Below are 25,517 nucleotides of genomic sequence, written 5' to 3' on the forward strand. Positions count from 1 at the left end.
ATATAGATTGCAACGTTGTGTATTCGTGGGCCGGCCCACCAGGTTGCTTCAGTGAGCGCCGTCACGTCAAGCGGCGCTGAAGGCGCCGAGTAGGCGCTCTCTCTTTGCGTGCGCTCTTTTTTCGTGGTAGCCGTTAACCGGTTAGGCCCAAAGCCCAGCCGATTCTGGAAGAATCGCCGAAAAAAACTGGCCCTTAGTAAGGCTTGCACAAGACCCATCCAAGGGTTTTTTCCCTTTTTTCTAGATTAATTGAGCATATGAGAGTTTTTTTTCAACCGTGCTCTCACCCCTTTCCATTAAAGCACAAGAAAGTTGTCCAATTAATTAGCAAAAATCAGGTGCAAACCTTACAGCCTTGGCCCCAACAAGCCAGGCCCAGCATATACCCGAACAAGCCAAACTAGATACAAAGTGCAAGCTCCAACCCTCAATGTTGCTCATCAGTGTCATTGCCATCATCATCAAGTGCCTTCGACTCACCGACTCTTGCTCCACGTCTTAGCGCCACCGACGTGTAAAAGAAAAACATCATTGTATCAAACCAAACGAGACAACCCAAACGAACACATCCTAAACATTGCCAACCGTCGGCAACTCTGACTTCATCCACCACAGAGTCTTAGAGAAACATTATACCTTTACGCCGCCCAGCATGTGCCATCGCTGACACTTGTCGTGCAGCTACGACTTAGCGCCAACACATTGTCACCACCTTCTTCCTCCCCCACTCTCTTAGCTGCCACCACACAGAGATGGCGGTGGTGTTGGGTGGCATGTTAGCCATTTTGTCTCGTCAAAGCTGTATCATACGTGGGAGATTTTTTTAACCCTAAAGGCAAGTCCAACAGTTCAAACAGTTTAAATGTATATGCAACAGTCGGGAAGAAAGACAACAAAGGCTAAGGTGGGGTAGTCACCATAATAGAGAAGACATTTTTACGCGTGCTTCGAGTATCACCTTTGTTGGTCTTATGGACCGAGAAATCCTTGAAACATGTCGAGAAGGACTACCGCTAGCATATGATCTAATGGCAGCAAGGCAAAAATTGCTTTGTGAAGGAGTGATCAAGGCTATTCAGCAAGGATGTCAGATCTCAGATGACGTGTGTAGCAAACGAGTCCGCCTTCAGGCTTTGTCGTGGTTTTAATTCGAACCACACCACTTATTTTGAAACGAAGGGAACATATATGGATGTGTTTGGTAGGCTGCATTAGGTCCAGCCAGGCCTCATGGGAAGAAATTGGCCTGTTTGGTTGCCTGGGCTGCACCTGGTTTCTGACTTGCACGAACCTCAAAGCAGCTCTGGGCCTGACTCTGAAGGAACGGCTGAATCGGCCGTTTTTTGCGAGCCAGCCTGAGACAAGCCAGATCGAGCGCAAGTAGTGGGACCCGTTGCATGAGAGGATACAAGAGGGGTGCAAGCTACTGTACAGCATGTATGTGCTATCTTCTCCTGCCTCCTCTAATCCCCTTCTTCCTCCTCCCTTTCGATCTACACAATGATGCTTCGATTTGAGATAAGCTCTACACAAAAAAGATGCACATCTATCTTAAGGTTTCTAGTTTCATGGACCGTAAATGCTTAGTTTCGTGTTCATGTTTGGAGCTATTTTGGGTGAATTTCGTGTCAAATTCGTTGCACATGTTCGACCTCTGCGGCGACGGCGTCTCTTCTTCCGCCGTGGCGCCTCCGCCATGCCGAGGCCCTCCTCCTCTACCCTGTGGTGGATGGCCACCACGGCCTGCTCCCCGTCCTCGGTGTAGGCCGCCGCGTCGCTCGTGCTGCTCATGCTCTTGTTCCTGCTCCTCCCCGTGGGCAGGGCCGGGGCGAGTGGGTCGTGGTCCAGCGCGCCTTCCTCGTGGTGGAGAAAGTCAGGGCCGCGCGCGCCCACTCGCCGCACCTCCACATCTTCTAGCTTGGGACGGCGCTGCTCGCCACCCTCTTCTCTGGCTTCGCGCGCTTCGTGGCAGGTGAGCCCATCCTTCCCGATGGCCCCATCATGTCCGCCGTGCTTGTCCTATTGCATCCTCTGCTATACTTCGCAATCAACGGCTCCAGCGGCCTCGGTGATTCGGCGTTCGTGTCCAACGAGGAGCGGGGCGGTGCGCCTGATCATGTCGTTGCGGCAACGTCGTACGAGACGGTGTCGTGGCTCTCGTTGGCCACCTTCAGCTGGATCAACCCGCTCAACACAAAGGGCCATAGAGCGGCTATCGGCGCCGAAGAAGTCCCGCCGGTGGCGCCATATGATATCGTCGAGGTCGCATTCACGTCCGACCACCAGGATGGCACACAGAGGGCCGAGTCGGACGGGTCGAGCAAGGGCGGGAAGCCGGCCGGCGGTGCTGGCGGCAAGTCAGTGGAGTGCAACGACCAGGCGTGTGCGGTTGGACAACGTGTTTAGTTTGACCGCGGCCTTCCGCCGTGTAACACTGTGTGTTATGTGTAGTTGTTAACTCTTAATCATGTCCATGCAACCAAACAAAGTGCACTAGTATGAGCACAACCAATACGAGCAACCAAACACGATGCATAGAGGCGGTGCTACGATGCGGGGAGAGGAGATGCAGGCAACCAATCAACACGCAGATGTTGATTTTTTGCCTGCATATGCTCAACCAGACCCAACCAGGACAAAGTGTGTAAAAGGGAAAAAAATGATGCAGGTAACCATCCTACGTTGTTTCTTCATTAAAGAGGAATACTTGACTTTAAAAAAACTGTTCCACGGGTCAAAAAAAGTTGTTCCAAAAACTATAGCAACTTTTCCTTTTTGTTGGGGTTTTCCTTCTCTCGCTGACTTCACTACCACGTATCCTGTGCACCGGCTGAATTGGTGCTACAAATGCGCCGGCTGATTCTAGGCCACTTGATAGAGAACAGACGGACTGGATGTTTAGTATAAGGTGGCAGCTGGTACATTTCACACAATGGACCTTGTAAAATTATTCAACTGCGCACGCAGTCCTTCTATGATCCCATCGTCTTCTTCCCTTCGCTCTGCTCCCTTCTGTACCAGTACACCAACGATTTGCAAGCTAGGGTTAGCAATTTGCTCCGTCGCCTCTCTCCCCTCCCTCCACCCTTTGCTGGGCCACTTGACCTCCACCCTCTTGTGTCCTGTACCTAGTCCAGCTTCGTACAAGCACCAGCGCCCAGTGGCGGACCTAGAAATAAAATGGAGGATGTGCACACGTTAAGAAAACTGAAGTCTATTGCAATTAGCTTGCATGGGCATTAAAAATAAGCTAATTTTGACATGGTGAAAAAATATCTTCCAAAAATCTGGGTGTGCCATGGCACACCCCCTGGGTACGCCACTGCCAGCGCCCCTCCTCTCCCCTGAAACGGCCGCGCCACCGGCGAGCGCGTACATGTAGCGCCACCGTGCTGTAGGTCCGGGCAATGTCAACCCAGCCATCACAAATAAGCCGGCCATCTTCTCCAGCTTAAAGTATCCAGGGTATGACCTCCTATTCAATTATCTGGAGTGTTACTTTTCTTCCCATCTATCAATTCCCCCCAATTGCAGGAATGGACTATAAATCAATCAGGCAAAGAGCTGTGCTCCTTGTTCCCATACTTAATTCGTAAACAGTTTTCATATCTACTGGAGCCTATAATGTAAGAGTTGTGCATAAATTTTATGACTATGTGAAAAACGGTTATGAGCGAGTCAGCGTACATACCTGGAGTAGATTATATTTTGCTGTGTGTTCTTTTGATTCAATTTGTTGATTCTTAAATTGAAACTCCGCTTTGATGTCCAGTTTACCTTTCTGAAATCTGTACTAGTTCTTCTTATTCATGATTTTTTACTTGTTGCAATCCGCATTCTAACAATGCTTTAAAATCAACAATACTGATAGAGCGTACATCCCTAGAGTCATCTCACAAATTTTTTATATGCAAGCTAGTTCGAGGCCCCTGCGTCAGTGTTAATGATGTCCTAGAACACAACCAGAGGGAACCGTGCTGCGATTTCCCATCTTCGCTCATGTTTAATCTTCAAGCGATCCTACTTGGCGACATTTATTTGGCTGTTGATTCAGCTTGTATTCTGGCTGACCTGTGGCTATTGTTTTTTTTTTGTTCATCTGTTTCTGTACCACGTTTGATGCTTGCTCCTGTGCTCACATCCGAGAAAATCACACTTTCAAGTTTCATTTGAATAAAATGAAAGCAAGAGGTGTGCCCTTCTTTTTTTCTAATGACAGCAAGTAAGAACAATTTTTTTGTAATCAACACTCAGCAATGATTTTAGGAGTAAGAGCCATGATCAAGTACAAAATCTTAAGCAGTATCATTGACGTGGTCTTTAGCATAAAGTTTATTCTTATCCAACCAGATAATTTTGTTGACCTTTCATCTTGAATATGTTTCTACAAAATACATGGTGTTCCTATTTTTCACGTACTGTCTGCATGTTCAGCTGCAAGCTCATCTTCAGAGGGAAAAAAGTTTGCTTTGTAGTTGCATCCACTTTGTCTTTTTCAGCCAGCCAAGATGTCGCCGTCAGATGACGATGGGAGCTGCATGGTGCTCAAGCTATTGCTTAAGTCAGGATATGTTGGCATCTGACATGTAATGTAGTATCTCTTGTAGTGAAGTGGTTGATAATAGAGCACAGTGGGCCTTCTGTTCAAGAATTCTGTACAACAAAGCTATCATTGTGAAATATATTACATCATATACATGTGCACAATGTTTGAATCCGACTGTCAGTGGTGTACAGAAATTGAAATATGATACTGTTAAATTTTCAGGACTTTGTACAGTGTGTATCCTGATTTGATTAATCTTCCTTGAGCCAATTGTAGCCTGGACGTAGCCACTTTGGTGCAACTTCTCCATGATTATGACACTTGATATGTAATTATTAACACTGTCATACAAAGCGCCTCTTAATTCTATCATATAGGTAAGCAGATGAGAGCTGCTATACGTATGATCAAATTCGGTACGATCTTCGTACGACAAGACTCATCTGGTGTGGTGGGCCCAGACCTTGGGAAACGGGCCTGTCTCTTGTCGTATAAATCGTATGACATTTTGATCGTACGTGAGGCAGTTTCGTAAGCAGATTTGGGGATTATCATTCCTTTCCACAGAATAGCCAGATAGCAGATTTGTTGGTCAACAATAAGTTAAAGCATCTCTTGCAAAAAGAAAGGAAGAAACAGATTCGTTCGAGCAGTGGTACAGGAGAGGGGATGAACAAAACTGGGTTTGGGATGTAGATTCGCTCGATTTAGTTAGACTTAAAGGTCTGTTCTGTAAAATATACCAGTACTGCATCATGTCCCTCTATTTTTAATCCAAGGGCTCATGTTACATTGGAGCACCTGGTGCAGGAGTCGCTCGGGTGCACAGGATACGTTCTGTGAGTGCTGACCCCTCACTTTCTCGCCTCTCCCTCTACTGTTCTTACTCGGATTGACACCACATAAACACCCCATTTGGAACTCGGTTCTAACCTAAATTCTCACCGGAATCCAAAACACAAGAGAACACCAGACTTGCTACTTGGACACCACTAGTCAACGTGTACGTGCAATGTACATTAATTTGAAAGTATATTAAATGCATACGGATATAAATAGGATATTATTTGCGTGTTATTATGTGATTAGCACTATTTTTGGCATGAAATTAACTGCACGCTAAATGTGTTGAGCACTCAACATTGAAGCAATCTAGGTCATTGGATTGACATAATTCGATGGCCGAGATTAATTGGATCTGTCTCTTTGGGTCTTTTTACATTGGTATGATATATAAGTAAAACGCACGAATCCACAGTCAAATTGGATCGGTGATCGATTTCTAGGTTCCGTCGTAAACCTGATTGGTAACTTCCAATTACGTAAATCAATAGTTCAAACCGCACTAAAAGATAGGGCATTTCCCATTGATATAGAAACTTTTTGTACCAGAAACAACAGTATCTGCAATTATAGCCCCTCTGGGATGTAAAATATATCTCTTCTCACCATCCCCATAGTGTATGAGACAAATGTATGCATTTCGATTAGGGTCATATTCTATGGTTACGATTCTACAGACACATCGAGAGAAAACACGACGTCTTTTCCTCCAAAATTCCTTTGCATTGCCCTGTTCCATAGGATCCTTGGTGAGCCATTCCTTTGTTTCAAACGGCACCAGCTGAATATGTTTTTCTGTAGGAATACGATTCTCCAAAATTCCTATTATCTTCCTCTGTTTCAACTTTCAAACGGGGTCTAAGAACGGAGACAAGTCGGGACTGCAGCACATACAACGCTACGACGCGTGAGATAGGGCTTCTGAACCACTTGGAACAAAGAGATATCCAGGCCGTTCGTAAAAAAGCCAATGCCAATATCTAGGCCCTGGACAGGCCCCCCACCTAGTCCTGATCAACAACCGATTTGCGGCTTATCTTGACTCAGGGCCATTTGGACCTCGAGTGAACAATAACACAGTAGGAAGTTTAGTGATGGGTTTGCTCAATTTGCAACAAAGTGGAACATTTAAGGATTATTCTCTTTATTAGATTGGATCTCACGAGTACTGTGTGAATAAACAACACTCACCTCGATTCATATACCACCTGCAATGGGTAGGGCTTTGGTAATTGACCACATATGAGCTCTAAGGGCTCGGTTTCAATACACAAACGTGTCTTCCTCAAAATCAAGATTAAATACTCCATACATACAAAGTACAGTACCACACAAAATCCATATTCACCAAAATTTTATCCTAACACCAGAAAACTGAGCAAGACCAGCAAGCATGCACAAAGTAAAGGTGTATGCTACCAAAATCATGAAGGCAGCGAGGGGAGAGGCCGAAAGCGTGTCAACTGAGAGATTTACTAGACCAGTTAGGATATTTGCCTGCAAAAGAATGTAAATGTCAGTTTCTTTACACTGGCCACTTAAAGAGGTAGATATATCTGCTAAAATTTGACGATTCGGTCCTATTAGTCATAAGTTCCCATTTTGGCATCAGCAATAAGAATAACGAGTCATGATCTTACCACAATGAATACCCCAAGCATATTTTGATTGAATGCTTCCTCAAGAACCAAATTCTTGTCATGTGAAATGGACCCCGCTAGTGTGAGAATAGATATAACCTGTCATTATAATAGTAGCCATCATGAATAGTGAAGCCTGAGCATTTTTTAGCAATTTCATAACTGGTAACAATCCAATTGTTAAGTATTAGCTGGCTCAATTGCTGTTAGACCCTTCAGGCAACACCACAACAGGTATATTGAGTTGCAGCTGGAGCCAAAGGGCTTGGTGGCTACCTCTAGCTTTAGGTCATTTGCTGATTTTCATTTAGTGTTCGTTCCTTTTAATTACACAGATGGTTCTGCCCCGCATAATGCATTGGCTTAATAAAACTCTTCTTCCAAATATATTTACATGGTAGCTCTGCATGATCTCAAAAAGAAAATGTAACTAGGTAGCATGCATTTGAAGATGAGAAGTGTGTGCATCTTGCCAGTTTTCCAGGCTCTAATATCAGATTCAGCATCGTTAAATATTAAAACCAGTTGGTGAACTATAAGTACAAAGGATAAAGTTACACTTTCAAACCTCATTTTTCAGCTAGTGCACATTATTTCAGCTATGTTGCTCTGGTGCATATTATTTTCAGTTGAAATTTGAATGTTATCCTCATTTGAGAAGATAAACTATGCAAACTAACACTATCCTTGCCCTTTTAGGGCCCACAATTGGATAACTGAAGGTACTATCGTTTAAAGCACTCCCTCCGTCCGTCCCATAATATAAGATCTTATTACATCCAATTTGTGAGCAAATTAAATGTAATAAGATCTTATATTATGGGACAGAGGGAGTACATATTATTCTTGTCTTCTGGATGCCTTAATCTGGCAAATGAATGTATGCTATAAGTTTATAAAAGCGAGAAAGGAAATAACAATACCTGAAAATTCTGGCCAAACACAAGCATAACATATGCGAAGTTGCACTGCAAAATGAAATGCTTGAATCATTTTACTGGATAAAAGATAAGTTGCTGGAGTTACTTTGACCCAATTTCGAGTGCAAAACTAGTTTGTAGTAACTGTAGCATTTCCTTTCACTAAAAAAACTTTAATTTGGGAAGGTAGTTTGCCCGCGTATCCGTTCATGTTGGAAGAATCGCATTGCATGAGTGGAAGGTTTACATTTCAGCAATGCAACAAATGTTCTTACTTCAGATTTACGTAGACCAAACCTAAATACTATGAAAATATATGTCATACTCTTACACTTAATCATCATGTTCAAACATAACATGTCCATTGAGATAATAAGAGCACAGTACTGTTTTCTATATACCATAAGTTGCTGCTACGTTGCATAGCTATCACCACAATTCTTCAAATATGAGTTTGCATTTTTAGTACCAGTGTAAATAAAACCAAGCACGTAGTTAGTTAGTACCCTACCATTCGTCGAGAGACTCTTTCAACATAGCTGTCAAGAATGATTGCCAAAATCCTATGAACATGCCATCAGAGAAAATGTTAGCCAAGGAATATTAGAACTCTTATTCATAGGTGTTCATGTTATCATTGTTTCGTACCAAAATGATGCTGCGAGAACCCATACTTTTACCACTTGAGTGCTCCTAATCTTTCCTTTTGAACTAAGGTCATGAAACAAAAAGTAACCCAGAGATACACCAATCAGGTACATACCCCAGTATCCTGTGGAAGGAGTTCATTAGATCGCATAATGTGGTGCATGGAAAACTATGATACTGAATATTCAGATATAAAAGTGACCTAATAAGTAACAGAACAGATAATCGCCATATTAAAGTTTAGCAAAACAAAAAAGAATGATACAAAGAGAGCGAACTATTCCTGGGGTGGAGTTGTGGGTACATGACTCCACCCAGCAGGGTTCAAATTTTAGTGCTCACATTTACACACACATGTGCTCAGTTTAGTGATATTTGTGGATTTATCCCGCTTTTTCTAATGTAAATAGCACATATGCTCGCGTGGGTGTGCGCGTGGGTGAATAAGTATTACACATGTTTGTTCACTAAGCTTTCTGTACAAATCTGGACCAGCAATGTTATTTTGTCAAACAAACAAAAACCAAGCTTGGAAGGCTCTACGCCTCTATCTTCCTCGGCATCTTATGCAAATAAATGACAAAGAAATCATTGCACGTAAATATTTTTACCAAATATGCTATACACGCAAACAAAAAACAAGCTTGGAAGGCTCTACGCCTCTATGTTCCTCGGCATCTTATGGAAAGAAATGACAAAGAAATCATTGCACATAAATATTTTTTACCAAATATGCTATACACGCCTTCCTTATTCTGGCCAATGATATCACCACTTCTCTCATCAGATGTGAGATACTTATTCAACCCAAAATTTAGCCATACCTGGTATCCTGTAAAAATAAATAAGAGCAATTTATCAACTGAAAAGGAGAATTGTAGCACCTCTAAGCCCTTCTAACGGAACTTAAAACTAGAAACGTTAGTACCTGCAAGAACAAGCATACCAACTATCCCGCAATATTTAGGATGAATCCTGATAATGGATGTAAGGATAGAAACTGCTGCAAGGGTGAAAAAGAAGTTCCAATGGACACCATATTCTCCTACATGTACCTACAAGGTAACAAAAGGAACATAGCTCTTCAGAAAAGACAGCATTCTAATACGGAAAAAATTGAGTAAATAACCTTTGATTATGCATTGTAAACTTAAATCTAATCAACTCCACTTTCACTACTACTACCTCCGTGCCCAAATATAAGACGTTTTGGTAGGCTAGTAACTATTATACGTATTTAATTCTGCTTAATACAGGTTTCAGTATCTAGAAATGAAGGAAGTGAGAATACGAAAATAGACAGGGACAGGAAAACACAACAAAAAGGTTAGCAAGTCTGCAGAAATGGCATTACATGATAAATTCTGGCGGATGCGTAATTTAAGTAATTGGCACAAAGAAGAAAAGTACCTGATAATCAACACCTGATGTAGAGATAAGACGAGCAAAGCCAAGAAATACTAGAGGACTTATGGACTTCAGTGCTGCCTTCCATCTCCTAAAAAACAGAAGGTGCACTATGAGATAGAATACTTATGCTGTTGAATAGTGCCTATTGGCAGATCTAACGGTCAGAAAGTACAGTTATCTTCTAAAAAAATCAAAATTGAAACAATGATTCTGCCAAAGTAACTGTGCATTTTTGTGATGATACTGGACAAAACACGGGATAATTTGTCAGTATGTTCATACAGTAATTTTTCATCTATATGAGAAATAATACCAAGTCAGAAAGCTACTTGGAGAACAACCTAACAAGAAGCGATTAACACAGAAATACCACCTACATGCAAATAGAAAAGATGCAGGACAGATCTTATTTGAAAGAAGAGATGGACCGGTCATTTTATCTTGAATGCTACTAATGATTATAATTTTCTTCGTTTATCAATGAACTGACAAAGCTAAGATTTGCATGCAGAATTGTAATACTTTGTACCTCAATTTAAAAAGGACAAAAAAAACTCAGCACACCATAATGTAAGTGGTGAAGTTGAAACTTCTAGGTTCCTACAAGCTCCTATGTCCAGTACAAACAGTCAACATAAATAAACATTAGTTCTTTAGAGTATCTACAGAAACAACTTATGCAGTGAGAACATTTTGACATAAAGCCCGACGGACGACAGTATCTAACACTATGACTATTGACTAATAAGTATTATCATAGAAAAAGTAGGATTAACTTTGCAGAACAGGAATCTAGTTTTTCACACAGAGTTTGCCTTTTAGTTTCAGTATTCACGTGAGTTACTTCCGACTTAACTACTCCCTCCATCCCAAAATAAGTGTCTTAACCTTAGTACAATTTTGTACTAACGTTACTACAAAGTTGAGACACTTATTTTGGGACGGAGGGATGAGAATCCTTAGCATCATGTTGGATCCATATATATATATTCATTAAGCCCTAAAATATTTTCTTTAAGACAAATGAGATCATTTAAGCACTTACAATGAGGTTATGTTTCGTGCTTGTCTAGACACTAGTGCATTAGCCACTACAAAAGACCCTACTCCGAGATCCATCTGTTATGTTGGAAGACAGGTCAGATTTCTGATCTTTCGGAAATAATGGCAAACATGATCCAAATTACACGAAGGGAAGCACGGGTCGAGAACCTGACATTAACAACTATAATAAATAATAGATTGATGACGAAAAAATGGAAGCAAGGCATATTTGTAAACAAGAAACTTGTGTCAATTCCAGAAGAACAAAAAATTAGCAATGATGAACAGTAGTTGATGACCTAATCATACAGGGGAAAGGCATAAAAACTGGACAACCAACAAAGATGACAACAGATGACTATTAAGTGCGGTGGACATCAGTAAATTGCATTCGACCTGCAGGTCAGCAACCTAGACCAGGGTAGTGATACTGCCGCAGGAGATTATCACGTGTTTAGCAAGGGCTTGCAGCAACAGGTAAAGAAGGTTTGAATTTTCCAGTAAAGTTAAGGATTGTGGCCTTCATCAAGTATGGTTTAGACATGATGAAGCACCAGATTTCGGGAGTTACAAGGTTGCAAGTCAATCTACGACGGCTGTTGTCAATCGGTATTGAGTTACATAATATAATCCAGCTCCACATTAGATAGAGTCAGGTTCACAGTGCTGAACATATACAACCATGGCAATGACACCGGAGCAAGAAGCGGTTGTAGAGGTGTTGCAAGAAGCCGACACAGTCAAGCACAGCGGAGGAGGCAAGCACAAGAGGAGGAACGGCAGCGCATACAGGGGTAACAGCATCAAAGGTGCAACTAGAAGCAGCGGTAGCAGAGCAGATAGATATGATGATGCTAGGAGACGCAGAAGGCATACAAATGGCGGCAGAGAAAACTGTAGTGACGTTGTTGAGCCCAGCTGGAAGAATCCAGACCATGCATGTGTGGAGATTTGACTCAAACAATCCGGTTCTATGTGTGTGCACAAACACGAAACAAGAGTTTGGCGTGTGCAATATTTGCAAGCTACAGTTCTGATCGTAAAACAGACTCCGAAAATATGCTGCAGGCATGAAGTCAGCGGCGGCGGCGGTGGCACTGCTGAGCTCACCCGGTGGAGTTTCGTAGCGCAGGTTTGAAATGCATGAGATTGCATTGTGTTGATCCAATGTATGAGATTATGAGCATAGACCAGCCAAGCAAAGATATACGTGAGCAGCGATTTGCATGGAAGCCAGCAGATCAATTAGGGCATGAAGAGTCCGGGCCAGGAGATGAACAAGGAATGTTTAAACTGCAACAAAACCATGAGGATCACAGGGCCAGCTTTGTATTGATTACTAGCTCAACAATTTCTTGGACTGGCACACCTCTGTGCCCTGAGTTTACTTCCATGTGCACAGCAGGATGGGCAGCGATACAGTGCGCTGAAGGAGAAGCGGTGGCTGTGAAGCAGCAGGGGGCATTACCGGTAACACAACCCACACCAGCCCCTAATGTGCAGATACGTCTCTACTTGATGCACCAGAGGGAGTGGCGGTGCCAGCAACAAAAGGCTGTGGGTTCAAATGCACTAATCTCTCTAAAATCTTCTAATTTTTTTGCACAAATATGAGTAGAACTAGGCTTGCAATCAAAAAACCTGTGGGGTCAGCTGACCCCACAGGTTACACATGGAATCGCCACTGCTCCAGAGGAGTCCATGACTGACAAATGGATTTCATTTAACCAATCTAATGAAGCTGTTAATCCTTTGCAATCCAAATAATATGCACAATTTGCAGTTGTTGCCATTTTCTGCACAACTAGTTCATGATTTTGTGCAATTCTTAATGATGACGATTATAAAACTAGGCCATCATGGGGTCTACACACCATGTAAACAACCTTTGGCTATTTAATTAGCCTTCATGACGAAAATAAGGTAGAAGAACCTGTAAAAACAAAAGATAAACTAAAGAAAATGCCTGGACGAATTAACTTACAATGCCACTACCATATGTTTCAGCCTTTGCATACCGTCTAGGAAAGATTTTGAAATCCACTGCCAATATGGACACGCATGTCACTAAAACCTACAAAGAGCACAATCACCATTAATACTGCAATAGTACTGCTCCATTTCTAGTGCTGGTGAAGGAGCGATAATGTGTTACTTATATAATCAATAAACTTGTGCATACCACTGACACTCGGTAAGAAGATATGTCTGCCCTAAGAGAAGGCAGATGCTGTTGAGCCTTGAGATGAGACTGAGACCTGAAAGTGCAGTGTCATATAACTCCAGATCACCATGGGTGGTGTTTCACGAAAAGAGATCAGAAGGGAATTAGAGCAGCAAAAACAAGATCACAAAAATTGGAGTAAGAACTAAATACCAAATACCTTTTAAACAAGATGTAGATAGATATCACAGCTACAAGAGAAATTGCACAAATATAAGCCCATTCAGCTAAGATCTGCAACAAACCAAAGGAATAACCACAGATTCACTTATGAGCTAAAAAAATGTTAAAGCTCATCCAAAGATTGGTAGATGACAACTGAATAGTTCAGTACTTCAGTATAAGTGTGTGCTTTGCACGTTCCCTGATTTATGCTGTTTAACAATTTCATCATGTAAACATATTAAAATGCAATGAAGAGGGTACTTGCCGTGAAAATCAGAAGTATAGGCAATACAACAGTGAGAAAATCTATAACCAACGCTGAAAAGTAATACACTCCATCTTTATGACCAGCAAGAGCATCATCATTTTTCTTCACTGAATCCCTCCTAATATTATCTATAATAAGATAAAAACAAGGAAGTAGAATCTCTGTCAGATTTGCTCCATGAATGAAAATAAAGAAGTTTTTATTATTGATAACAATGACTACATCAGGGTAAAAAAACATGGAAAAATTGAGAAGGATGCCATGACATAGCTAGCATCAGATTGGACAACACAGTTTAAAGTAGAGGACATGCTAGCTGCCCACGGTCAAGTAAAATTTATCAATATAGATGCTGGGACATGAAAAAGATTGGGCCGGATCGTTGAATATCAGAAAATACCTTGTTAAAAAATATCAAAAAATACACATTTATGATCAGAACGCTAAATGTGCAAAACTGTAGCATACTGGCAACTGAATTCCACTTTCCAGTCATAACACCTATCTCACTTGAACATTTGTTGCAAAACAAATATTCTACACTTACACGAAAAGGTATAAATGGTTATGAAAAATTACAGTATCTGTAACCAACTGACCTCTGCTGCTCCATTTCCTTAAAACCACCACTGCCTGTGAACCAAAAAAAAAAATCAGACGACAACCCTGACGTGCATATATAGATACAGAAAATATTGGGAATCTAAGGGAGAGAAACTAATCAGTCACCGGCACGATAGTGGAGAGCGCCGCGATCTCCAGCAGGGACGACCCCGTCAGGTTGCTCACGAATCTGCGTCATGAAGGAGGAGAGTACCTAGAAGTTAGCAGAGCAGTACGGACGAGAATAAAGTGGTGGCAAACGCAGGTAGGTTTGGACTTTGCACTCACTGCTCCTTAAGAAGCTTGTTCGGGTTCAGGGGCTTGTCGAGGAGGCCCTCCATTGTTGGACTGCGAGAGGTGGTTCCAATGTTTTCGAGTCGATGAGTCGACGAGTCGCTCAGGGGGGGCGACGTCTAGACTCATGGTCGATGAGTCTGACGTGAGTTAAGCAGCAGCAAGGGGAGGAGCACACCAGCAGCCACACCAACCAGGGGAGGAGGGGAGGAGCACAACAGCAGGAGCAGCAACCAGGGGAGGGGAGGGGAGGGGAGGGGATTGGAGGGGAACAACAGTAGCAGGGGAGGAGGGGAGGATCACACCATAGGAGGGTAGGCGCAGAACAGCAGCAGGGGCAACCAGGGGTGGCGGCTGGAGACGGTTGGATCGGGGGGAGGTGGGGGATGGTCGATCTAGGTTTCCAGGGGAGATGGGCCGGCCCATATACTGTAAACAAAACATATAACAGTTGGGCTCCATTTAAGTGAGTCGCGCTCCCCCTCAAAAAACAAAGTGAGTCACTCGACCCAGAAAGAGCGACGTCGCTCGACTCATGCCAGGAGTCGAGTCGAGTCTGAGTCGAACCTGGAGCAGCGACTCATCGACTAGTCGCGACTAGTCGAACGACTCGAAAACAGAGGATGGTTCAATTGCTGCGGGGCCCCCTTTGCGTGCAGGAGAGAGGTTGGTGGCCGCAGGTGGTGGCAGCGGCTAGAAGGCCGTTGGAAGCCAAAACTCTACCTCTGACGATGGTGGCAGCAGCGGCTGGCTGGCGGATCAAAGATTTTGAAACAGGGTGATCCACCTTAAAAAAATATGATAAATATGACATGCCAATAACACGATAGAAATTGATCAATATTATCTTACAAACATATCAAAAATTCTCGAATAAGTCTTGATTTTGCATTAAAAAGCCTACATGCCTTGAAAAGTTCAAAGGAGACTATATGCATGTGTTCATTCTTCCACATTTGATACATATATATGTAATCATGTGGTCCTAGTTGAAAATATGTGAAATTTACCGATTCAAAAAATTAGAACAATGTATCAATTGTTTGACCCAAACTGAAACAATTCAGTAGTAATTGGTAACATTTCTGAAAATTACAGCTCCAGATGCCACATGGATTCAGAAAAATGGATCCAAACTGAAACAACTCAGCAGTAAGAAGTAACATTCCTGGACAGGACTCATCACTTAGTGATACATTACAATTTACAGAGGAGCGCAGCAAGCTTTAATTTGTAACGAGAAGTACTGGCAGGTGGCGGCACGACGAGCAATGAGTATAATCAGTAAACAGAAATTGCGGAAGAGGCAGAAATCTCATCAAACGTGCCTCAAATCAGGCTGGGCGGATGGCTACGTGCCTTCTGCAGCTGCACAACGCTGGGCGCCGGGCGTCAACTGCCTAGTGCGGTCTGGGCGGCTAGGGACTGCCGGCTGGTAGCGATGGCGCAGGGCAGGGCAGGGGCGGGTAGAATCGACGGCGAGGCGGACCAGGTGGCGAGATCGGCAGGAGTGCAGAGCAGTCGCGAGGGGAATCGAGGACGCAGCGGTTGTCCTGGCCGTTGCCGCGGCTGTGCGACGAGTCGACTCGAGGTTATGTTTGCTGGGCTTTTTTTTTTCTTTCCTTCCAGCCCATCCCTTAATCTCTCTTATGGGTTATGGTCTCTCACACGCGATGCAAATTTTTGAATGCTGCTTGCAGGCGCTTGACAAAACCCGGTTAGGAGGAAAAGCCATGAGCAAGAATTCCAGCGTCTCTACGTTCAGCTTTATCCAGAAACTAACACAATGCCCGTGCGTTGCTACCAAATTATAATACAAGGAGTTAGGTCATTGGATTAGGAAATCGTAAAAATATGTTGGTGTCACATGGCCTTTGCGCGAGGTTCACTATTTTGAAAAGAACACAAATACAACAAAAGATCATGCGTCAGGCATTGGGGAACTTAAGTGGCCATAGTTCTTTACAGACGCAACATTTCGAATGTTGAAACATATGAGAAATAGACACCGGTAAGTTGACCGCACAAGGTCGTGGATCGGGTAGGAGGACAAGGTATGTTTCATTTTTGAATTACAATTTGTTCACTCTCTTGTTCTATGATACAAAACTGAAATAACTTGGTTGGAAAAAAAAAGGTAAACAAAAGCATTATATTGAGTTTGAGTCGCATTTCTGCATTTGTTATTTGTGCCCTTTATAAGTGTTGATCTCGCATGAAAGTAGTAGTGTAGTTATTTATTTATGTTAGGTCACACATGTGAGTAGAAATACATTTGTTTATCTATGTTCTTGGAGGTTGTTATTCCCAATGTGGGTAGAGATACGATTGTTTATTGGTGAAGGTTGTTGATCTCGCACGTGAACTCATCACCAACTCCAACCTTTATAAGTAGGAAAGATATATGGTGGATCTAGCCCTCCTTCCCCGCCGATCACCCAGCATGGCAGCCCTGCCGGGAGCTATGCAAGCTCTGGCTGCCAGAAGTCAGAGAACCAGGGTAGCTCCTTTGGAGGGACACTACAATCTGATGGTTTGATGCCGCGGTATCTAGACACAACGATGGGGGTTCTATTGTTATCGTTTTGTCATGATGAACATGGCCTTTATCAAGGCGCCTCAAATGTTGTCTTCAAGGATATGGTGCAGTCCGGGACATTGGAGGCATTGGCATTCAGTGAAGCTTTCGCTCTAGCGTCGGATCTTTATATTAGCAAGGGAAATGTGCCTATTGATTGCTTATCTAGTATTAACCACTTGAAGGGTGCTACTTCTTGAGCTTGAGTTGGTTTTTCCCTTAAAGAGGAAAGGCAACAAGATAAGTATTTCCCTCAGTTTGAGAACCAAGGTATTAATCTAGTAGGAGACAACACACAAGTCACCGAATATCTGCACAAACAAACAACAACTTGCACCCAACGCGATAAAGGGGTTATCAATCCATTCACGGTTACTTGCAAAGTGAGATCTGATAGAGATAGATAAACGATAAAGTAAATATTTTTGGTATTTTTGGTTTATATATTGGAAAGTAAAAGATTGCAAAATAGTAGATCGAAAACTAATATGATGGAAAATAGAACTTATATGATGGAAAATAGACCCGGGGGCCATAGGTTTCACTAGAGGCTTCTCTCATGATAGCAAATAATACGATGGGTGAATAAATTACTGCCGAGTAATTGATAGAAAAGCGCAAAGTTATGACGATATCTAAGGCAATGATCATGAATATAGGCAACACATATGTGTCAAGTAGACCGAAACGATTCTGCATCTACTACTATTACTCCACACATCGACCGTTATCCAGCTTGCATCTAGAGTATTAAGTTTATATAGAACGGAGTAACGCATTAAGCAAGATGACATGATGTAGAGGAATTAACTCAAGCAATATGATGAAAACCCCATATTTTTATCCTCGATAGCAACAATACAATACGTGCCTTGCTGCCCCTACTGTCACTGGGAAAGGACACTGCAAGATTGAACCCAAAGCTAAACACTTCTCCCATTGCAAGAAAACCAATCTAGTTGGCCAAACCAAACCAATAGTTCGAAGAGAATTACAAAGATATGAAATTATGCATAAAATAATTCAGAGGAGATTCAAATAATATTCATAGATAAGCTGATCATAACTCCACAATTCATCGAATCTCGGCAAACACGTCATAAAAGAGTATTACATCGAATAGATCTCCAAGAACATATTGAGAATCAAAGAGAGAGAAGAAGTCATCTAGCTACTAGCTATGGACCCGTAGGTCTGAGGTAAACTACTCACGCTTCATTGAAAGGGCAATAGAGTTGATGTAGAATCCCTCCATGATCGAATCCCCCTCCGGCAGGACGCCGGAAAAGGCCCCTAGATGGGATCTCACAGGTACAGAAGGTTGCGGTGGTGGAAAAGTGTTTTCGTGGCTTCCCCTGGTGGTTTGGGGATATAAGAGTATATATAGGCGAAAGAATTAGGTCAGGAGGTGCACGAGGGCCCCACAAGGGTGGGGGCGCGCCCTACCCCCCTGGACGCGCCCTCCGTCCTTGTGGCCGCCTCGTGGCTCCTCCGACTTCATCTCCAAGTATCCTGGTTATCTTCTGGTCCAAGAAAAATCAACGCGAAGGTTTTATTCCGTTTGGACTCCGTTTGGTATTCCATTTCTGCAAAACTCAAAAACAGGCAAAAACAGGAACTGGCACTGGGCTCTAGGTTAATAGGTTAGTCCCAAATATAATATAAAATAGCATATAAATGCATATAAAACATCCAAAACAAATAATATAATAGCATGGACACTACAAAAAAAACACTTCCGTGATGATACATGTTTGTCACAGTAGGTCGCGTTTTTTGTCATGCATGTATATCCATGACGATTTTATGACAGAATCAAGATAGTCATACCTGTGCTGTCGTAGAAGTGTTCCATGACATTACCAAAATTATCATCACGGAAGTGTCCACTTCCATGACGATAAATCGTGCGTCACAGAAGTGCTATTGTCAAGGGTGACCAACACGTGGCATCCACCGTAACGGAACGTCGTTAAGCTATCGGGTCGGGTTTTGGATCCAATAACCCGTTAACAGCCCCGACCAATAGGAAATTTCCACGTGTAAAATTCTTATTGGCCGGACGAAACACGTGTCAGCTCGTCAGTGGGTCAGATAGGCGCCTATGATATGTCGACACATGCCATGGCCCACCACTGGCCCATTTAGCTTACAAATCTGGCCCGTTTGACTTGGTCAAAAGTTAATGGGTTGACCCATGAAAAGCCTGTTAACGGTCTCTTCGTAAATAGCCCATTTTACGGCCCGTTAACTCACGGCCCGTTAGGCCCTAAAGGAAATCGGCCCAACAACGTCATGTGGGCCGCCGAATATAACACCAACCCATTTCACTTTTGGCCCATGTATGGCCCACGACGTCTTTCGGCCCATATGAGGCCTTCGTATCTTTCGGCCCTTTACAGGCCCACGATGACCCTAACCCATAATGAACAGTAATTTTCTTTATACCCATTAACGGCCCGTGATTTACATGGGCCGTTTCCAGCCCGTGTTAGCTTTTGGCCTATTGATGGCACATACGTTCCTGGGCTCCTTTTCGGCCCTCGATTACTTACCGGCCCGTTACTGGCCTGTTCCCCTAATGGGCCAAATTCGGCCCATGGCAAGAGTCGGCCCGTTACTGGCTTGTTCCCCTAATGGGCCAAATTCGGCCCATGGCAAGAGTCGGCCCGTTACTGGCCTGTTACCCTAATGGGCCAAATTCGGCCCATGGCAAGAGTCGGCCCGTTTCTGGCCTGTTAACCCGTTGCGCCGTTTCCAGCCCGTCCTATATTCTGGCCCATTAACGACCCGTTATGCGTGTGACAGAATTAAGCCTTTGCTGTCCTACGGCCTGTTAACGGCCTGTTACCGTGCTGGGCCGATACCAATTACGCTCGATTACGGCCCATGTAGACCCATTTATCCGACAGCCCGAGGCCCAACGATTACAGGCCCATTTATTGATGGCCCGTAGGAGACCCATGGATCCTATGGCCCGTATATGGCTCATGGTAGTTGCGGCCACTAGCAAACCAGGGAAAAAGAAGACTAGGAAATAAATAAGGACGAAACTAACGCTAGGCTATTAAGGCGATTGCACAAATTGCATCCACTCGGCATCAAAGATCACCACCAGTGCAAATATAGGTAACACCCTACACTATACAAAAATGACTTGCTGTTTTCTTCAGCCAGTGGCTGCACATTAAGAATAAATTTTGTATCGCACCAAAACAAAATACAACTATATAACAAAAGGAAGGTTGGCATAAACCTTAACAGTCTAGCAGATAAATGCACCACCAGAAATTCATAAGCTCAGTTCATTTGACCTGACTGTTACATTTTCATGTTGTATTGTCCGATGGAGCACCATAAACCTCGCCTTCATTTCCCCTAGGCTCCTGAACAACATAGCAAATGTCTGATAGTCTAGTTTCAAAACCATGCATATCTTGACGACATTGAGCAATGTTTCTCCTTGTTTCACAAAGGGTCTCTGTTAGGGAATGGACTTGTGTCTGGAGCGCAGATACAACATTGATTTGAGCTTGCATATCTTAATCATGAGGCAGTTTGGACGATATTGGCTTAACAACCAACCCAGTATTACGCAGGAACGTGCTTTTGGCACTATTAGTGGACAGGCACTGACCCACTGCAGCAAGAGCTGACATTGCGGTTATAGTTGCCTCGCCACCTTCAGAAGGTGGCGGTTCCACCATTTTTTCCATAGCTCGCTGAACAGTTGAGGTTTTACAGTAGTAGTACCAGAACAAAAGATATTAAGGAGGCAGCAAAACCAAACAAAATAGCTTTGGTCTATATACAGAACTTATTCTGGTGAACCCATGTAAAATATTAGTTGTATTTTATTGCAAAGTACATAATAAAACCAGGCTCCATACATATGGCCATGTACCATCGCTAATGTATTGTCTATTTCTTCACATTGTATTGAGGGCTAAGGATAAAGAGACAAAGTTTATAATACGGTAAGCATAGTATGACATCATTCATATCACAAAACAACTGAGAACAGACAAACAGGCAATTGTAACGTTGTGTGGGCAAGTCTAGCACGGAACTAGATTACGGGTCAAGATCAAAGGAACATCACTCCTCTCTTTTAAACCTTGTAAGGTGCAATGATACGCTAAGGCAATTGTGTATAAAATTGAAAAGAGTAATAGACATTGGCTGCAAACCATGCAGTTCAAGGCACAAGTCAGAGTAAGTAGTAGTTAAAAGGCATGAGGATTAAGGACTTACAATAGCGGCTTTGATTGGTGTAGTCATGCCCTTCTTCTTGCTGGTGTGACAGTCCTTGAAGATTTCCATAGCATTTGGTTCAGGTACTTTTTGGTCCTTGCGGGCTTTCCTCTGCATTTCGAACAAGTCAATATAGATATGATAATATGGTACAGCGAAAAGAGTGAAACAACAGCTAATTACAAGAGCCTCATAGTGTGCAATATAGCTACGAGATCTTGTCTTCTGTTGGAATTTCACTTTCGTACGGTTGGCCTTGTTCTTTGAACAGTTCACCTACAAGAAGATAGATTTGTGTGGCACATGCGTAAATAGGACTTCAACATGTGATCTGATCACATATATATAATGTACCTGATACTTTGGATCCGACCAGTGTTTAACAAGGCCCCTCCAGTCTTCATCCGATATATTTTACATTGGAGATGTTTGGGAAAGTTCACTATTAGCCTTGCCTTCAAAGTGAGTTTTCCTCAAGTTATACCGATACTGTCGCAGAGCAGACTTGAAAACATGGGTGCAAGCTTGTCTGGTTGCATCATCTTGGCTATCCAACTTGAACCTCATCTGTTGAAAATTATGGGAGTCTCATTATCAGCAACCTATAAAGTATGGGACAGAGCAAGACGATGTTACTAGTTTTCATACACAACCATACTTACAGATAAATGGTCGAGGAATGTGTTGAACTGGGTTTCGTCTTTGTCATTCCTGTACTGAATCCATGTTGGGAGGATACTTACATGACACCTAACGGCAACCGCTGCCTCTGATACTAACTTGGCTGACTCTGTAGCATCATGTGGCCTTTTTAAACCTGCCTCAAAACGGATCTCCATTCTTCCTCCTCTAGATTTAGTTAACCTATCGAGCATTATCCATGATGTTTGTTTCCTCTTGCGCCTAGGTGCTAGTCCAACAACGAACATAGGAAGTGTTAGTGTACATCAAACTATGAGACTACATATAAAGAAGCATGCAACTGTAACTTGACTCCAGCAACTACCTTCTTGCTGTTGAAGCTCACAAGGTTCATCTGATATTGGCAACTCGTCTTGTGTCAAGAGTGCTTGGGAAGTAGTGTCAGGTGGCAAGGGAGCTTGGGAACGTGCTGCTAGCTCAGTTGACGCACGAGTAAGTCGTGTAGCTGGTAGTACTATGGTAGGTGTTGCAAGAACTAGGGTTGTCTCTGCTTGTTTGGTGGCAGCTATTTGTTTCTGTTTGGCTTTTTTTGCAACTCGTGTAGCATGGGATGTCGTGTTTGTAAAATTTTCCGCTGGACTTTGACCTTCTATTGCACCATCAGTACCAGCAGAATCTGCAGGATTCATCCGCTTCTTATTCCCTGCCATTCTGTGTTTCTTCCTCTTTCTCTGTGCCATGTTAAGTCAACCCAACAAGAAAAACGAATAACAATTTAGTTCTTCAGAACAAATTGATGCGTGATGCAGACGAACTGAACTTTGATGTTAGACAACCACATGATAGGAGGATGTAATATGTATGAAAAACAGGACGGAAGAGATAACCAGAACTATGATGTGTAAACTAAGAAGAAGACATTTCACCAAATTAGAAGCAATGCAATGGAAGGTAGACACCATATGAAAGATGCTACAAATATCGCTCTGCCAAGTTAACAGTGTCTCATCATAAATGGCATTTAAACAAATGTGAAGCAGTACAAGAAATAAATCATATGCAAGATACAAACAACATCACACTACCATGTTAGAGGTCTCTCGTCATTAGTGCCATTGCATATTCACAGCATTGCATATTCATAGCTTATGATGTGTAAACTAAGGAGAAGGCATTTCAACAAATTAGAAGCAATGAAAGCTAGACACCATATGAAAGATGCAACGAATATCACTCTACCAAGTTAAAACTATCTCGTCATAAGTGCCATTTCAACAAATTAGTAGTACAAGCTAGAAAAGAATGTGAGATGTAACCTATATCACACTCTGAAGTCAAACGTGTCTTATGATAAGTGATTGTTGCAGGTTACACAACAGTAGTAATTTGATGTAAGAACATGGTGTGATAGACAAATATTGTATGTTCTAGAAACAGGAACACGTGTCTTATTCAAGTATAATGTGTAAAGTAAGCAGATGGAATTCAACAAAATTAGAAGCAATAACAGTGCCAAGTTAGAGGGATCACCGATGATGCTGCACTAGGGGAGACGTGCTCATCATGAACACAGTTTTGTTTAGTGTCTATGCATGTGTTGTCTTGGAAATCATCTTGGGGTGTGGAGGAGTAGAAACTGTAGAGGCCCTCCGTTTGGAAGGAGCACCTTTATCCGCTGCCTTGCTAACTTCCTTCCGCTTTATTGATTTTGAATTGTCAAGTAAAACCGATAAGAAAAAGCAATAAAATTCTCTCTTCAGAACTCATTCATGCATGATACTAACAATCACTACTTTGATGTAACGCAAACACATGATACCAGGATGGAATATGTACGAAAAACAGGATGACATGGCATGTTCACAACTATTTGTGTAAACTAAGCAGAAACCATTCCAGCAAATAAGAAGCAATGCAAGCTAGACACCACATGAAAGATGCAACCAATATGACTCTGCCAAGTTAAAAGCGTCCCATCATAAATGGAATTTCAACAAATTAGAAGCAGCGCATGCTATAAATCATATGAAAGATGTAACTAATATCGCACTGTATATACTAAAGGTGTCTCGTCATGTTGATTGATGCGGGATACAAAAAACAATAGTTTTATGTAAGGACATGCTTAATAGACAGATGTACTATGTACTAAATACAGGAAGGTATGTCACATTAACAGGTATAACGTATAAGCTAAGCAGACTAGCACATGCAGTTTAACCAGATTGGAAGAATTACAATCTAGACACCATATGCAACATGCAACCACATATCACGCTGCCAAGTTAGAGCAAGCACCTGCGATGCTAGTGTAGGGGAAATGCTGTAATCAACTACAAAGCTACATTCACTATCTTCATCTAGCATTTATGTTTCTTGAGAATCATGTCGGGAGGCCAACGCTGCATTCTTTAAATGAGGAGGAGTCCCCTTACCTGCCTGCCTCGTCATAAGTGATTGATGGGGGATACACAAGAACATTAGTTTGATGTAAGAACATGGTTAATACACATATGTACTAGTATGTACCAAAAACAGAAAGGCATGTCATATTCAAAGGTATAATGTGTAAGCTAAGCAGATGCAATTTAACCAAATTGGAAGCAATACAAGCTAGACATCCGGCTGGAGTGGTGAGCATGATCATCTAGGACCTGAGAGCCTGGTGGGAGGCGGGCTGCTTCGCCACCATCACAACTTTTTAGTTGGCTTCCAGGTGATGCCTATCTTTGCTGGGCTTGTCACTGGCTCGGCCAGTGCCCTGACTAGCTATTTGTCTTCTGGTGCTCACAGAATGGTGGTTCATGTAAAAAAATATCTTTCCTTATCTTACCGACTTCGGCCTTTCGGATACAAGCTAGACACCATATGGAACATGCAACCACATATGACACCGCGAAGTTAAAGCAAGCACCTGGGATGGTGGTTCATTGTGAGCGAGGTCATCAACTCCAGAGCTACGTTTACCGTCTCCATCTGCTGACACTGCACCCTTTATAGCGCTATAACGTGTCTTGCCTACCCGCATACGAAGCTGGAGGGACTTCTCTCTTTTCTTTTTGGCTTCTCTCATGGCAGCAGAGTCTGAAATACCCTTGCATAAAACACAATAGTGAGAGTAAGGGTGAAGTGTGTGCAGAACTAGTGCACTGTAAAAGTAGCAGATAGCAGGTGGCTGAAAAATAAATGACAGGAGACATATGATAGCTCTACAACATTGCATGGCAAACAAAATTAGATTCTACTCCGCATGATTTTGTAATATATGAGCACAGGAAATGCAAGTACTCCTCCAGCACACCACCACATGTGGTCATATCTAAGATAACAGCCGACTGAAAATAAATAGGTCAGTCGATTTTTTAATGAACCGTCCGATCTATAAGGAATGGGCAAATGGCCTTCGTCTACCTCCCGCCAGTCACTGTTGACGATCTT

At 42.7% G+C, this 25,517-nt stretch overlaps 1 protein-coding gene across 2 annotated transcripts; it reads right to left on the minus strand.

The window, feature by feature from the left end:
* Window positions 1–4,290: 4,290 nt before the first annotated feature.
* LOC125539048 (uncharacterized protein At4g17910-like) lies at window positions 4,291–14,731 on the minus strand. 2 transcript variants are annotated; one of them, XM_048702412.1, is made up of 17 exons: window positions 14,600–14,731; window positions 14,438–14,501; window positions 14,308–14,341; window positions 13,706–13,836; window positions 13,436–13,509; window positions 13,234–13,309; window positions 13,036–13,125; window positions 11,053–11,126; window positions 10,008–10,095; window positions 9,526–9,652; window positions 9,325–9,429; window positions 8,598–8,721; window positions 8,461–8,512; window positions 7,953–7,997; window positions 7,030–7,128; window positions 6,809–6,886; window positions 4,291–4,653 (listed from the first exon to the last, which is right to left on the minus strand). In XM_048702412.1, the coding sequence occupies exons 1-17, from the start codon at window positions 14,650–14,652 to the stop codon at window positions 4,645–4,647; spliced, it is 1,323 nt and encodes a 440-aa protein (XP_048558369.1). In that variant the 5' UTR covers window positions 14,653–14,731; the 3' UTR covers window positions 4,291–4,644. The 2 variants fall into 2 exon arrangements, with proteins under 2 accessions (XP_048558369.1, XP_048558368.1); XM_048702411.1 differs by lacking the exon at window positions 4,291–4,653 and having other exon boundaries at window positions 5,958–6,886.
* Between the last annotated feature and the right edge of the window lie 10,786 nt (window positions 14,732–25,517).

The sequence above is a fragment of the Triticum urartu genome, chromosome 2 (assembly GCF_003073215.2).
Source record: "Triticum urartu cultivar G1812 chromosome 2, Tu2.1, whole genome shotgun sequence".
NCBI lineage: Eukaryota > Viridiplantae > Streptophyta > Magnoliopsida > Poales > Poaceae > Triticum > Triticum urartu.